The following is a 16,577-nucleotide window of genomic DNA, read 5'->3' on the forward strand; positions in this document are numbered from 1 at the left end:
GTAGAAACATAATCAAAGCAAGGAGGAGTGACTAAGGACACTTCTTTGGAAAAGTTACCATAGGAACTTGCCTATAAGGTGAGAAATTTCTGCCAATAAATCAAGTGTAAATCATCTCCTCGCCTTATCTGTGAGATCACTCAGGGGTCAGAGTTTTGCACAGCAGAGATAATGACAGGGCAATCAATCTCCATGATGACCAGGCTTCAAGGCGAGCTGCAGCCAAAGTTAACCTTTTCACTGCTCCTGAGAAAAAAGGCAAACCAAGGCTCCCATTTTATTAAGCAAGCCTTGTTCTCTTTAGCAGACCATTCTGCAGCCTCATTTCACTTTGCAAATGTTTGGCAGAGGTCTAGTTTTTAAAAACACCAGGATGTAATCCTTGTTTCCATTTGAAACAAAGAACCAGGCTACAGTTTGGTGCGCCATTACTTAAGAATAACATCCATGAAAAGCAATTTACTCTATCTCTGTTTACTATTTACTCTATTTAGTAAAAGCTATTTACTCTACCTCTGACAAGGAATGACTGTGAGCAAGTACAGCTGCACATAGTTGCAACCCTATTTACTCTACCTCTGAGTAAATAGGGTTGCAACTATGTGCAGCTGTACGTGCTCACAGTCATTCCTTGTCTCTCTGCTTTGAACTGAATTACACACTCCCAGTTATGTGTTTATGTTGTATGTTATATGTAGAGCCTCTGGCTTAACACACTAGACACCTTAAAGAAGGATTTGATTAATGGTTTTCTTGGTATGTTATTTACACTTACTCTGATAGTGTTTACAAAAAGGTTGTGAAGACAGGAATTAAAAAAGTTAATGAATAAAACTGTATCTTATGATCTTTTACTATTTTTTTAATAAATTAGAGACTGCACAGTTCTTAGGTAATTAATGGTAAGTTATTTTTCAGGATCTGGGCTAGGGTAAAATCAGAGTAAAGTATAGTCAGCGCCCCCCCCCCCCAAGTTTAAACTCCCAACTTATCCGAGGATCATTGAAAAATTCCATGATTTCTCAAAACTTGCCCTTGATTTATCTGTGAGATCAACTTATACTCAAGTATCTGTGGTAAATGTAGAAGGTAGGAAGTTATAATTTACTTCAGTTTATGCAAAGTGACTGAGGACCATTATCAGTATAGCACGGAAAGCATTTCCCCAAAGTAACATATGAATTGAACCTCATTCAGTTACCAAGTTGGGGTCTGGAACAAACCAGTTCAAAACAGAAATGAGGGGGGAAGCAGGGTTGGGCACTCAGCTCAGGTTGACTCTATCTGAGTCACACTAAGCGGCTATTTTTGATGACTCGAGTCTTGGATGTCACTGACCCTGATTCAACTCACAGCTTGCGGCCAGTGACTTGAAAAAAGAGTCTGGACTTTTACGGGCTTGGAAACTGTATAGTAATTTAGTTTTTCTGCTGTTATATAAACACTTCAATCAACCTGGTTTTGTAAGTTGCTACTTTTGTTAGTAGCTCATTGCTGCATTTACAGGATGGCCAATGTGAAGGGCCTCAGGTTTAGGGGTATTAGTTCCTACCACGATTGCTACTGCTGTACTTAAGCTTCAAGAGGCTATTGGACAATTGATACAAGTACCATTCTATGCAAAACCAGATAGTTGTATCTTATGGCCCAATCCTATGCTTTCCACCGATGGTAGGTGCAGCCATGTCAAAAAGGCAGGCATTGTATCCAGGAGATGGAGTGGAGTGGAAGGCTTTGGAAGAAAGGGGCCTCCGTAAGCCTTCCGCCCCGTAATTGGTCTTCTTGAACCTGCTCCAGCTCTTTAGATAGCACAAGTCCCAGGAAAGAAAGAGGCAAGGATGCTGCAGAAATGGAGTATAGGATCGGGCAGGCACCATAGCAGCTGGATCTACCCCATCCACAGTCTCCCCGCCACATTCCTCCCCCTCTTCAACCAGTTTCATCCCCACCCTGACCTTCCCCACCCACTTCCACTTTCTGCACTGAAATACCTGCTCTGGAGGGCAGCCAGTGATGGAACAACATGCGCAGTAAGGTTCTAACATTTCTGTTGGTACTCCAGCACCATGCACTGCCTTATGGCAGCTAGTGCTGGCAGAACACTAGTTCCACAAGCAGAGTAGTCTATTAGGATTGGCCTACTACTCTTATAGTGTTCAGGGCTATATCAGAAAGAACTGAACCTAAGATTTATGCCCCAGTCCTCTCTAGGGTATGCAGTGATGGATCTCATGATCCACCAGTGCAGGTCCTGATTTAGGGTGTGAAAGCCGCACTGCTGTCTTGTGGACCAAGGCTGTCAGCACAAATGGCCAGAGGTCATGACAGCAGCTCCCCGATGTGCCACTGGAGCAGGTGACAGTTTGTGGCGGAGGGGCTTCACAGGTAGGGGGCAGTTCAAGGGCAGGAGGGGGAGGAACTTAACCGCAGTGGTACACACCAAGATTCTATCCTCCCTTTCCCAGTCTAACACAGCCTCTGAATCTCCTCAGACTTACACCAGCTAAATAGCTGGTGTAGATCCAAGGAGACCCATTGGAGGCCAAGTGGCCTACGGACAGGTAAGTAAAAAATATTTTGGATTCTCTAGGCCATCTGGTCCGCCCACTACCATAGGATGCAGTGCACATTCCATCAGCAGTGCTGCATTCTGTGGGCTGTCAGGGAACAGTATTGGGCTATTTATCAATCAAATCCAGTTTAATTACAAACAGATGGCATGTAATGAAGGCAGGTGTCATAATAAAAGTATTTTCCTGTAATATAATTGTATGGCAAAGTAAACCTGAAAAGATGCATATGAATTGTAAGGCTTACATATTTAGCTATGTGCATTTGCAAAAAGCCAGGCCTCTATCCTCAAAGCACTACATGAACTATGTAAGCCAATTAATTACTCATAGTTTACCCAACAGCACTGCCAGGTATTTATCTAGATTTCCCTGGCCTGCTGCCTACTACTTAATTATTTTTGAAACAGAGCAAGGGTGTGATTTTTCAACGATAGTTCTTCTCTACTTGGCAGTAAAGCTCTATAATGACTCATGCAAAATCTTTTATTTATGACAAGCATTTATGGTACATTTAAGACAGAGAACCAAGTATATGTTAACATGTGTTTTTGCTTTCAAAACATGAATTCTTGAATATTTTGTTGTTATACCTGAGAACAAACCTAGACAACCCAGAATGTATACAACTCGTGACCTGTGCATGGCTTCCAAGACTCCTTTTAGAAGCGAAGATAGAAATCCAGAAAATCTCAACATAAACAAATTAAAAAAGAAAAAACAGAATTCATTCGAGTCATCACTGTTAAGAATCAAAATTAGAGGCTCAGACATCCTTATCATACAGAGGTTCAGTAATTGCAGTGATGGTTTCCTCCACCATAGCATCCTGTTCAACTCAACAGAGGCACAATGACTTGGCTCTGAGGTTACAGGAAGTTACAATCTACCTCACTATGCAGCTTTGCACCACAAATGATGAGCAATCCACATGTCACAGAACATGATTACAAGTGGTCATCCCACGGTAACTGGCCATTCATAGTCATCTTTTGTGGCAGACACCTTCTCTAGGCGCCTGCCTTTAGGCATGCCTATAAAATAAACAGAGGACATGGCCAGAACTCCCCCTTAGGAACATGCTGAGCAGTATGAGAAGTAAACACAACCATGTCCATGTGGGGCCAGCCCATCTGCAAAATCAACAGCAGTGGCTGTCTCAGGTGGTAGCCAAGCCACATGCCTGTCCATGTACCAGGACCCACCTCTGATGTATCTCCTCTTCCTGCTTCCTGGATTTGAAAAAAAAAAAAACACAGAGGAACAGAGCAGAAGAGGAAGTGTAAGAGAGAGGAAAGTGAGGGGTCTCCAAAGCTCTAGTGGTCTTAAACCTTTCTGAGCCATGACCCCGACAGACAGACGGCCCACCACTGATCCCACCCTGCTTCCAGGACCTGATCAGCCCATCCCCACCCACTCCCTGCCCCCCATAGGTCTCAGTGAGGGGAAGGCTCTTTTTGAACTTAGCACAACCATTTTTGTTTTTCAAGACAATGTGTCCCCCCTGACTTTTATATCAGTGCTGGACAGGCTGCTGCAGAGTAACATAGGATGGTATGCAGCATACAGCAAAGTCTAACAGTGGAGCAAGGCTCAGTAACAATCCTATGTTTGCAAGCATTATGTCAATACTTTCACATGTGGAATGTTGGCGTTATGCAACCATCTACCCGCATTCTGCACCATGCCACCTCAACAGTATGACTTGGCATGATTGACAGTCATTTTGGTTCCCCTAACTTGGTTCCCATTTCCCCAACAAATGGGTCTTCATGGCCTAGTTGGGGTCACAACCCCAAAGCTGAAGAATGCTGCTCTAGCATATGAAACTTCCATTCTCTATTTTCCATTCCATCCCCCTCTTCCTTTTTGAATCCAGGGACTGGGAACAGTGGAGTTGGCAGAGGCTGGTGTATTACTGATAAGGAAGGGAGTAGAATTTGGTGTATCACCTCAGGAGTCATGAGGTCTTGGGCTGCCCAGCTTACCACTGAAGCATGAACCATGACTTCAAGCAGCTCTTATACCTCTAGGATGAGAGCACAGCAGCTTACAGACAAAAAATGCCTTCCAAGCATGCTACAGTTCTGGCACCTCTGATATTGCACATTAAGTACAGTACAGTACTTGGAAAATGAGAGACAAAGGGGAGGATTAAAAATCCCTAAGTATGACTCAGAATGGGGCCTCAGAATTATTTAATCCATTATTGGCAGCCTTCAGGATTTGACATATTTAACTGCAAGTTTTGATTACTCTTCAGCTATCTGATGAAAAACCAAAGCAATCAATATTTACCAATGTACATTCTAAAATAATGCATAGCTAGTTAAATTACAGTTCAATAATTCATGGGAGTGGACATCCATAGGGGGTCTATAGAGAAAGATTAGTTGATTTGTTTCCACTCAAAACACATTTGGAAGTAGAATAGCAACAAATCGGTTGAGTGTATGATTTCTGCTTTGGTATACTGAAATCATGCATTTGTCACCAGCCATGAGTGATTCACTGGGCTCCAGTGAGAAAGTCTGAGGCTAAGGCCAACATTTTCTTACACATAAAGCTTTCAACTTTCTCCTTCTCTGGCAGCCCGTCAGATCCTTTGGACCAGGATAATTTCAATGGGAAAGTTACAGCCTTACTATTAAATTTTATTAATGTCATTCTTGGCACATATAAGAGAGAGCTATAGCGCATGTCATGTTAAATAGCAACAATAAACCAAACTGGTCTTTGGTGTGGAGCATGCAGAATGTGAGAAATAGCCAATGTTTGATGTATCACATAGCTGTAGATGATGTGGATTTTGAACTTCAACATGACTTTCACAATAAACAGGATTGATTAAGGCACGTTTTTGTTAATAGTAATACAGTATTTAAACAGCAAATGTGCAGATATGAAATTTTGAAACCTCAGCCTGACATGGGTTTAACATGTGTTCACAGAGGTATAGCAATGATGGTAATAGAAAAAAGACAATTAAATGAGAAAAGAAGAAGATTTTTCCAATAGCTTACAGATAAGCAAGGGAAGTGGGAAAGAATAACCTAAATAAATTAGCTCCCACATGGGCAAATAATATGCAGAAATAACTGCAATAAAGGAAGATATATCTGTAACTGAATGCACCAATAAGGAGCAGTGAAGATTCCAGCATAAAAGAACAAGTGTATCATGAGGAGCACTCATTACATGTTGATTCTATAAATTAGAAAATGTAACAGTAGGAAATCAGAAGAGTTGAACTCAGAGAGAGATCTTATCTGGGACAGTCCAAGGTCCACTATTAACTAAGGCAGTATACCAAATTCCACCCCCTTACCTGGGAGCACACCATCTGTCACTGCTCCTGTAATTCCCTGAATTCAGAAGGCAAGAAAGAAATAGAAAGGAAGAACTGTGGAAAAGAAAAGAACAATAGACAGAGTAACTCTGATGCACTTTCTATTTAAAAGCAGGGAGCAGAAAGAGGAGTGGTGGAAGTGGGCGGGCAGGTGGAGGCGGGTCACTTTGCTAATTAGCCTCTATGTTGGGCCAGCTTTCAATTGTCCTTTGAGACCTGATCAGATATTACTTCCTGAAGAAGGCATAAGAAGGAATGAATCCCAGGTTTAAGAACATAAGAACAGCCCTGCTAATAGGACCAGACACATCAAGTAGAGAATTTTGTTTCTCCACACTGGTTAACCAGATGCCACTAGGAAGCCCACAAAAAGGACATAAAGGATAGAGCCTGTCCTTGCTCTTGCTGCCCCCAGAAACAGGTATTCAGAGGTATACTGCATATGAAGATACAGGTTCCATGCATGTACTCTGCCCCTTCTCACTAACAACATCTGGCCTGGTAGAACACCACATTCCTCTGAACCCAAGAGCTCCCTGAAGCAGCCCACCTGCTTTCAATCTTTGACAGGGACATTCAGGAAATAATATCTGACAGAGACTTGATCAGGGTGCCAATGGAAGGCTCCCTTCTGGGATAAATAGCATCCACAGGACGGAGGATCAAGGTCAGGACTGTGGCAGGGCAAAGGGCTTAAAGTGGTCCCAATCTTAAGCAAGGTGATTGTTATATAATTACTAATGAAAAAAGAATATCAGCCCTAATAATAAGCTCAGTGTCAAATTTGGGAGGAGGGGGAAACCAGCCTGCTACAGTAGCTTTTTGGCTTGTGGATCCACTTACCATGAAGGAGCGTACAGAAGCTCAGTGACACAGCTGCAGGACTACTACTTCTACTGTAGAAGTAAGTTTTGGCGCACCCAAGACACTTTCCATGATGCTAATTGTCTGCAATGATTTTCTAAATTTAAAAGATTTTAGAGAGGAGTGTGCTTGGTTTTCAGTATCATTGTATCTAGCTGCCAACATTGCATAGGCACATACACCTGGGCTCTAAGGACTTTTCTGGTTATCACTACCCTCCCGTTACCCTGTTTCACCCCCTCCCCACCCCCATTCTGCCCACCCCCATTGTCACCTTTTCTCACTCTGTTTCATCCCTCTTTGGGAAGGGGCCCACTAGAAACTTTGTACCCCCCTGACAAAATTCCTTTCAAAGGCTCTGGTTATTGGAAAGTATGTTTAAAGTAAATGCATGGGGAAAAACCGAGAGAGCTGGTTAGTAATGGAACAACCTGTCAAAGAGCATATAAAATAACTTCCTTGAAGCTGCTGAAGGAAGGATAGGCAGAAAAAACTTGTTAGAAAAAGCTTAACTTTCGACTTGGGCTGCAATCCTTTGTGGGAGTAAGATCCACAGAACCTAATTTAACTTACTACTGAGTAGATATGCACAGAATTGTGGTATTGGGCAGTTATTTTCAACTCTGCCTCAGTGCTTTAATTGCACTTGCAGTGCTGAAATTGCACTTGAATTACTTGAATCAATTCAAGCAATTGAATTAATTGCTTTAATTGCAATGAAGGGGGAGGACCTCATTTTGTTAGGCACATGCATGCAAATCTATCCCGTCATTTAAATAAATGAAGTTGTTGTGGTCTGAGGATGACTATGTGCCTATATTTTATTTATTTTTCACATTTTTATACCACTCTTCCTCCAAAGAGCTCAGGGCGGTATACACAGCTGGTCCCCTTTTTGTCCTCACAACAACCCTGTGAGATAGGTGAGGCTGAAAGTGATAGCCCAAGGTCACTATTTGAATATGCAAATGTGCATCCATGTAGATGTAATTCCTTTCAAGAAATTACAAACACAGATCTTTTCTGCTGTCCGATTCTATGATCACTTACTAGTGCACTTCAGAATTTGTTCTTTATTGCATCATGGATTTATAGTACCTGCTCAAATGTTTAGTTTGCAAATCTTTGGGGTAGGTACAACAAAGTTCAGGTTTCTGGATCATTTCCATTGCAATCCTTGGTTTTCAGTTGATGATAATTTGCAAATTTGCTATATTCTGGGAATTGTTCACTAAGGTAATAGCTGTTTTGAACCTTGGCCTCAATCCAGGAAAGTACTGCAAGGGAAGCTATTCCACTATTTTTCAAGGAGGATGAAAATGATATACCTTTCCCTCATAAGAAAATGTTTCTGACCTTTTATATGTGTTTTAAAGTTGGGCTTACATGAAAATATCTGGGGAGAAAGTTGGAATTAGACAAGGAAACTGACCTCATGCAGGAGACATGCTATGGAATCTAAATGTAGCAAACTTTTAATGCTGACCGAAGGAAGGCTCTGTTTTCTTGCATATCTGAAGAATATGACACATGATTTCAGACCTTTACAAAAGATTAAAGGAGAGGGGAAGGTTGCCACCATCAAGAGAATAACAGGCCATTGAAGATATTATGGTTGGGGGGGGGGGAGCAGGCCATTCCAGGGGAAGGAGGTACAGATTGCCCCTCTTTTCCAGTTTTTCCCGCAGTTCTTTGACATTTGGTGGCCTTGGTAGCAATTCCCTGGGTCTGAAATTACTGCTCTTGAATACTAGATTGGTGAATAATAATACCTACCATATCTGGGATTTAATCCCAGATGAGGATAACAATCTGGCATGTATCAGCTGCTGACCTGCCACTGGGTTTCAAGGCAAATGCCCCAGGCATGAGCCGGCTCTCGGAGGCTCCCGACAGGGTTGGAAACTGTGCTTCCAGTTTTCCTGAAACAGTTTATAGGGTCGGGGAACCTCAGAAAGGCTTCCCCAACACAGGCTGTGGTCATGCAAGGCTCCGTGAGCCTCAGGTGAGTGAGGAGGGGGGCAGATTTTTGTGCAGGGAAGCGGTGACAGTCCACAGGGTGCGCCATCATGGACCACTGTCCCAGGCGTGAGGCTGGGGAGGTCCTCCACGTTGGGTGAGGTGGGAGGAGTGAATCATTCCCAGCTTTGTCCACCAGGCTTCCAGGTAGTGCAGCAGCCATACTGCAGGGATGGGAAGTGGGTGGTTGCAATGATCTATTGGGAATCCATCTCTCTTACCAGGATCTCTCTGGCAATTCGCTGGGTCTGAGTGTCTGTATGTCATGTTGGAAGGTGAAACAGGATTGGGATTCTGATAGTGCATCATCAGCCATGCTGCCTACCTAACAGTCTCCTTACCTGAACTGACTGGGTTGATCTTGGATGTTGCATTGGGCCGTCTATTGGTATTGGAGGACATCAGTGTACATGCTGAGATCCCAGAGGTAGATGCAGCTCAGGACTTATGGTCACCACAGTAAGCATGGGCCTGTCACCAAAGATCTCAGCCCCAACTCACAAGGCTGAACACACATTAGACCTGGTGTTTTGTACTGGACAAATGGAAGGTGATCTGAATGTGGAGGAGACTCGATCACTCTTGTCATGGACAGAGGTTGCTGAGAAAAGGCTGCTGAGAAAACTCCACAGTCAGGGAATTAGAGGGCAGGTCCTCTCCTGGATTAGGAATTGGTTGAGGTCCAGGAAGCAGAGAGTGAGTGTCAATGGGCAATTTTCACAATGGGGAGAGGTGGAAAGTGGAGTGCCCCAAGGATCTGTCCTGGGACCTGTACTTTTCAACCTGTTCATCAGTGACCTGGAGGCAGGGCTAAGCAGCAAGGTGGACAAGTTTGCAGATGACACCAAATTTTTCTGAGTGGTGAAGACCAGAAGTGATTGTGAGGAGTTCCAGAAGGATCTCTCCAAACTGGCAGAATGGGCAGCAAAATGGCAGATGCGTTTCAATGAACGTAAGTGTAAAGTCATGCACATTGGGGCAAAGAATCAAAACTTTACATAGAGGCTAATGGGTTCTGAGCTGTCTGTGACAGATCAGGAGAGAGATCTTGAGGTGCTTGTGGACAGCTTGATGAATGTGCGGTGGCAGTGAAGAGGGCTAATTCCATGCTTGGGATCATTAGGAAAGGCATTGAGAATAAGACAACTAATATTGTAATGTTGTTGTACAAATGGAAGGTAAGGCCACACCTGGAGTATTGTGTCCAGTTCTAGTTGTCACATCTCAAAAAGGATATAGTGGAGATGGAAAAGGTGCAAAAGAGAGCAACCAAAAAGATTACTGGACTGGGGCACCTTCCCTATGAGAAAAGGCTACAGCGTTTGGGGCTTTTCAGTCTAGAAAAGAGGTGCCTGAGGCGGGACATGATTGAGACATACAAAATTATGCAGGGGATGGACAGAGTGGATAGAGAGACGCTCTTTTCCCTCTCGCATAACACCAGAACCAGGGGACATCCACTAAAGTTGAATGTTGGGAGAGTTAGGACAGACAGAAGAAAATATTTCTTTACCCAGTGTGTAATTAGTTTGTGTAACTCTTTGCCATAGAAAGTAGTCATGGCATCTTGCCTGGATGCCTTTAAGAAGGGATTGGACAAATTTCTGGAGGAAAAGTTCATTACGGGTTACAAGTCATAGTAGGTATGTGCAAGCTAAAACCAAGAGCTTGCACATACCTGCTATGACATAACCTGTAATGAACTTTTCCTCCAGAAAAGGCTGCCTGATTGCCAGATGCAGGGGACGCAGGTTGTGTCTATTGTCTTGTGTGCTCCCTGAAGCATTTTGTGGGCCACTGTGAGATACAGGAAGCTGAACTAGATGGGCCTGGGGCTCTTCTTATGTTCTTAGATAACTTCCTGGTAAGGTTTAGACTTGTTGCAGCCTCCTGCCTCCACAGACGAGGAGGAACACATTATATAGTCCACCTCCAAAGACTAATGGATCTGAATGGTTTCTTAAGGGCTATGGGGAATTTTTCTGCTGCCAAGGCCAGCAACTCATCTAAGGCTTTGTCTGGTCTCTGCAATAGTGAGATGGCCAGGGCTATGCATGAGATTGCTCTTGAGCAGTCTACCATCTTGCAGAATCACTGGCTCCTTGGTTTGCCGAGGAACTGTGAATGTTGAAGTGGCAGGGTAGATGTCTTGAGCAACAGTGGCAGAAGACTTGTGCCAGGTCTGACTGGAAACAGGCTACAGTTAATTTTGGGCCAGCTCTGTGGCAATGATGGCAGTGAAGCATTCCTTTTTCTCTGCCACCATCATGTCTGCAGTGAGCTGGCAGGTGGAACTATTCTGTTTTATATTGGAACAGTTCCATCAGACCCCACCAGTAGACCAAGAGGAACACATGGAGGTCCACTGTGACATGTGTCCCAGGCACTTTGTGGGTAAAATCACTCAGAACTACCGAGAAGGAAAATTCACAGGTAAGACCAAATCCACTGTTTTCTTCACTTGCTCTATAGTGGTGATCAGAATTATAGGCTGCAGGACAGTCCTCTCCAGCCCTGTCCTGATCATCAGCCCATTTTCCATTCACCTGTCAAAGACCTTAGTGGGGTGTGTGTGCATTTTGCCTCTTTTATATAATGGTCATACTCTAGCATGACCAAGAGACAGAATCCAAGATCTTACGACTAGAATGTGAGTTAAAGCTACTTTACTGAGTTACCCTTGCCTCTGAAGACTTGGGGTTTAACATGTTATTCTTTCCCCTCTATTTCTTATGAGCAAGAACCATTACTTATGACAATAAAACTGTCTGAATTTGTGAATAATTGGAATTAGTTTTAATTAAGAAACAAATGGTCCTAAAGCAATAGAAACTCCACTTACTAACACAATGAATTTTGTATTTTTAATGCACGTCAAAGCCTAGGAACTCTTGTAAAGCCATTGGAAATATGTAATTAAATGGATATTATCAGTGATTTGCCACATGACGTTAAGATTTTAGCAACAGAACCTTAGAGCACTATTTGAAGATCTCTCATGATGTAATTATTTTCATAGTTTTCAGTTCTCCAGGGAAGGTGAATGAAGGAACAGAGACAGCTGTTTATTGCATCCAGCAGATCAACCCTGTGGTTACTCATGAAGAGACCATGTGATTACTCTAAACTGAAAAGCTCCAAGGTTTTATAAGTAGGGGATTTAAACAAAGAATGTGGAAAGCCAAATATGTACGTATGTCACAGGCACAACTGAAAAACACTGAAATTAATCGGCACTGATGTATTTGCAATGCTTCACAAACATGAAGGACTTGTTAATTCTGTAATTTAAACATTTTCTTTTGCAAGCTTTATTATGAGTTTCCATGATTCTGGATAAATAATGTGATTTGTGAAATGTCTTACAGGATGAGACTCATTAGGTAGGGCTCATTAACAAGCAAATTTCTGGAAATTTTGCAGGAAAAAAAATGGGATGTTGTCCATGGAAAAAAATGGAATGGGGGGGAGCGGAATGAAATGTATATAATGGCTATTTTCATATCAAGCCTGAATTTATTTTACTGCTTTAGCAGCATAAAATACATCATTTATAACTGTTAGCATATAAAATTGTACTGTGTGGCATATATATGAAATGTAAAAATATAACAGTTTTACACATAATTGCAAATATACACACAAGAGAGCTGGAAACAGCTGCACCCTATACTACTGATATACTGCACATGTATCAGTTTTGGGGCCCAATCCTATCCAACTCTCCAGCACTGTTGCAGCCTCTATGCAGCCCCGAAGGAAGGGAACATATGTTGCCTTGAGGAGGCCTCCATTACTGGCCCCCCACTGTGGGATGCAGCATGTTGGCATGACTGCATTAGCACTGGAAAGTTGGATGGGATTGGGCCCTTGTCATGTGAGAAAAAAGTGCTTATTTCTGGTTATGACCTGTTTAGTGATATCACTTTCTGCCTAATGATTTCACCTCCAGCCCTCAGCAGGCATAATGAATGCTATTCAGCCTGCTGTTTGACACCTGCTCTAGGTGCAGAAATATGTACTGGATTTGACAGTTGCATTTTGTCTACTGTGTGCATGGTAATTATTGTCCAGCCTCTCAGAGAAACAGTTCATTAACTTTATCAGACTGAAAACTCTTACTAGGGTTGCTCTGTGACCTCATATTTGGAAGGATAGGTGGATTCCTCCCCCCGCATTCCAATCCATCACTGGTGATTTAGGGCCCAATCCTATCCAATTTTCCAGTGCTGGTGCTGCTATGCACTGCATCCTATGGTGGGGAGGCAGTCACAGAGGCCTCCTCAAGGTATGGGAACATTTGTTCCTTTACCACAGGGCTGCATTGTGGCTGCACCAGTGCTGGAAAGTTGGACAGAACTGGGCCCACAGTCTCCTTCTTGAAAGCAAGTCGCTTTGGCCCCAATTTTAGTGGTGCCTTGTACTGCCGGAACCGAGTTATGGCAGTAAAATGATCTTTACTGCAGCATAATAGTTGGGCTACTGTTGCATGCTGCTGAGCATGCCAAGAGTCATGGCACACATGGCTGCAGCCTTGGGAGGCTCCATAAGGACTTGTAAGTCAATGGTGGGGACAGGCCATGGGCAAGTTGGGGGTACCAAGGCATTTCAGGGGAGGAACCAGAAGCCATGCCAGAGGGAGAGAGTGGGTGGATCCAGCAGCAGTCACATATGCCAGAGTCTATTCCACCCTTTCTCTGAGCATTATCAAAATGGCTGGCATATATCCAAGAAGGCCCAGTGGTGACTAGGCTACCTACCAGAGTAAAAAATATTTTTGCTTACCTCCTTCAGGCTGACCCATCGCCCCCCACCACAGCATGAAGCACAGCCTCTGTTGGCGCAGCTGAATGCTAAAACATGGCAGGTGGCAGAATTGGGCAGTCAGTGGATTTACTCTTGAGTAAATACACAAAGAATCGGGCTACAGATGTCGAATGAATGAGGCAGAAACCATTTGAATGTGAAATACAAGCAACAATACTATTCATAAGATGCATGCAGCTATAAAATGACATCCTGGTTAAGTTTTTGCCATGTGACAGCTTATCATGGATGTAGCCTCTTAGGTGCAAATCAGTCAGCGAGAAGGGAAGTTTGCAATACATTTACTACATGAAAATCCCCATATGACCTAAATCATGCATAAATGCATAAATAAGAGTGCAATCCAGAGGTGCCATAAAGCATGCTTGTGCCTCCTCAGGAGTAAGCCACGTTGGCACACGGAGACGGAATCCAGCCTCCGTGGTGGCTTACTCCATGAGCCTTGCATCAGCCTGGCTGGGCTGTCACAAGGCTCTGGGGTGGGCAGGAGGGAGGGGACGGGAGGCATTCCTGGATGGGGGGAGGGCGGGGGGTCTTGGCAGTGGGGAGCAGGAGGCAGGGCTGGGATCCAGCAGTTACGCTGGATCCCAACCCTTGTTCCCAGGGAGATCGGAGCAGCTTCAAGTCGCTTCACTCTCCTCAGACCTGTGCCACCTCAGGAGGTGGCACAAGTCTGAGGAGACACATAGGGGCAAAGGCGCCTTACTTGGAGGTAAGGGGAAAAGTTTCCCCTTGCCTCTGGCTAAGCCGCTTTGGGCCACTATCCTGTGCTGGATACAGTGCAAGCTTCTTGGCTTGATTATTCCATTACAGGGTAGGATTGTGCCCTAAATGGAAGATTCTCATTGTTCCTGGTGCAAGTACTTTTGGTTCAGGATAAAATGCAGTAAAATAAGGAGTGTTAACAGTAGGTGCTCTTTTCATTCCCAAATGAAAAACTCACACAACAGGTACAATCTTCACACCTCACACAGTATTGTATTTTAATATTATATTGTCTATATTAAGCAAAAGTGCAGTTTTTCAGTCATTACTGCTATTCCGTCACACCTGCAAATAGCATGCAATATCAGAAATATGTGCCCTGGTGCCTCTACAGATAAAACTGTTTTAATTGCTAATAATCTTCAGTATCCTCTACAGCAGCTGTTTTCAACCAGTGTGCCATGAGTGGTCCATAGGTGTACTGCGGGAGTTTGGGGATGGGTCATTTGTTAGTAGGACTATTGAGGAATGTGAGCCCCCCATCAGCAGAGTGGTGTGCCTTGTCAATTGTCAAAAAAACAGATGGTGGGCCTTGACAATTTTAGCACTTTTTCAGTGTGCCATGAGATGAAAAAGGCTGAAAATCACTGCTCTACAGTCCTCCCCACCAGAGGACATTCAAGAGTTATTTGTGCATGTGTGGGCTCAGTAAAACAAAATACTTCTCCCCATAGGCTGCTTTTCTGGCAACTTAAATCAGTGATCACATAGTGTTCTTATTTGCCTCTGGAAATAACTATTGCAAAGTACACTGCCCCCTTGGCATCTAGAACTACACAGTACAATCCAAGCAACAGGCTGGTACCCAGTCACAGATTCCTCCATATATATTTTGTCCCTTTACATATGTGGATTTACTTTTGTAGCTAAAGGAAGTCTATGATGGCAAGCTCACAACTACTTCTTAAGCATTCCTAAAGGTTATCTGATGCCTTGCGTGTAATTATTCCCTGGTGCCCAGTGCTCTGTGCGCACTCCAAGGCACTTTTCATTAACAAGAGGCCTTATTGCGAAACACTAACATCTCTTTTATTCAGCCACAGACAAGGTGGAGATGCATTTGCTTAGTTAATTGCTCAGTCCTATCCCATTTTCCAGTGCCACTGCATCCTGTGGTGGGGAGGCAGTCACAGAAGTCTCCTTAAGGTACGGGAACATTTGGGGTTGCACTGAAGCTGCACCAGTGCTGGAAAACTGGATAGGATTGGGCCCCAAAGTACTTAAGCAATGGTCACAAGTTATGGGACAAAACAGGACTGCCCAACGCACTGCTGCCAAAATGTGATTCGAAATGCAAGGAAGAAGACTGCAAACTTCAGATTTCAGCACATGAAATGTAGTCAAACCCCAATATATTTTTTTTCCAGTCTATATGGATCTTGAGAGGGGAGAAAGGTGCCAAATACATTTCACAAACCAGTTCTACTGGAACCTAATCATTGCCAGATGTTTAGATGCAACACTGAGAACATCACAGAAGGCTGGCAATCCCCCCCCCCCCATGGCTCTGTGCTGGAGAAAACAAGCGCAAGGGGGTGGGTGAGCAGGGCGCTCCCCTGAGCAGTTTTTTCCAGGGCAAACATCTGAAAAGGGGACCTGTAAACAACTGGCGGGAGGCTGAGCTCCGACTTTTGCCGAGCAGCCTGGCTGGAGCGCAGCTGCGCCAGGCTCTCGCAGGACCCGCTGGCGCCCACCTGCCCGCGGCCCGGAGGCTCCGGCGCTGGAGGCAGCGGGGCGCTTTCTGCCCCGGCTGCTGCTTACCTTTCATGTTGGCGCCCAGCGCAGCCGCATAGGAAGCTCGCGCAGCCCGGAGAAGCGAAGTGCTGCTGCGGCGGCGGCGCGCGCCCTCAACTCCTTGGCGGGACGCGCGTGCGAGGCGCCCTGGAGCATCTGCTCGGGCTCTGGGCCGGCCGGCTGCAGCGCCCACCTCCTCCCGGCCTCCCCCAGGAGTCCCAGTTCACGACCAGCCTCTGCCCCTCCTCTGCTCCGCCTGGAGAAGGCTGCTGGCTGGCTGGCTCCACACTTCTCCCCGGGCAGCTGAGCTGAGCTGAGCTGACCCCCCTCCCCACTTCCCCCCGCCTCCTCCGCGGTCTGGGCTGGAAAGTGATGCGGGGAAGAGGCTGGAATAAGAAACCCCGGGCGAGGGTTGAGTGAGGAGGAGACGCTCCGCAGGGTTGTGCCTT

General features: G+C 44.6%; 1 protein-coding gene across 1 annotated transcript in view; it reads right to left on the reverse strand.

Annotated features, from left to right (window-relative positions):
- COLEC12 (collectin subfamily member 12) overlaps window positions 1-16,281 on the reverse strand; it is a 122,001-nt gene extending 105,720 nt beyond the window's left edge. The window contains exon 1 of the mRNA XM_066624804.1: window positions 16,156-16,281. Within this exon, the coding sequence (XP_066480901.1) occupies window positions 16,156-16,162 (7 nt within the window). The 5' untranslated portion in view covers window positions 16,163-16,281. The remainder of the gene's footprint in view (window positions 1-16,155) is intronic.
- Window positions 16,282-16,577: the final 296 nt, after the last annotated feature.

Source organism: Tiliqua scincoides, chromosome 4, assembly GCF_035046505.1.
Source record: "Tiliqua scincoides isolate rTilSci1 chromosome 4, rTilSci1.hap2, whole genome shotgun sequence".
Taxonomy (NCBI): domain Eukaryota; kingdom Metazoa; phylum Chordata; class Lepidosauria; order Squamata; family Scincidae; genus Tiliqua; species Tiliqua scincoides.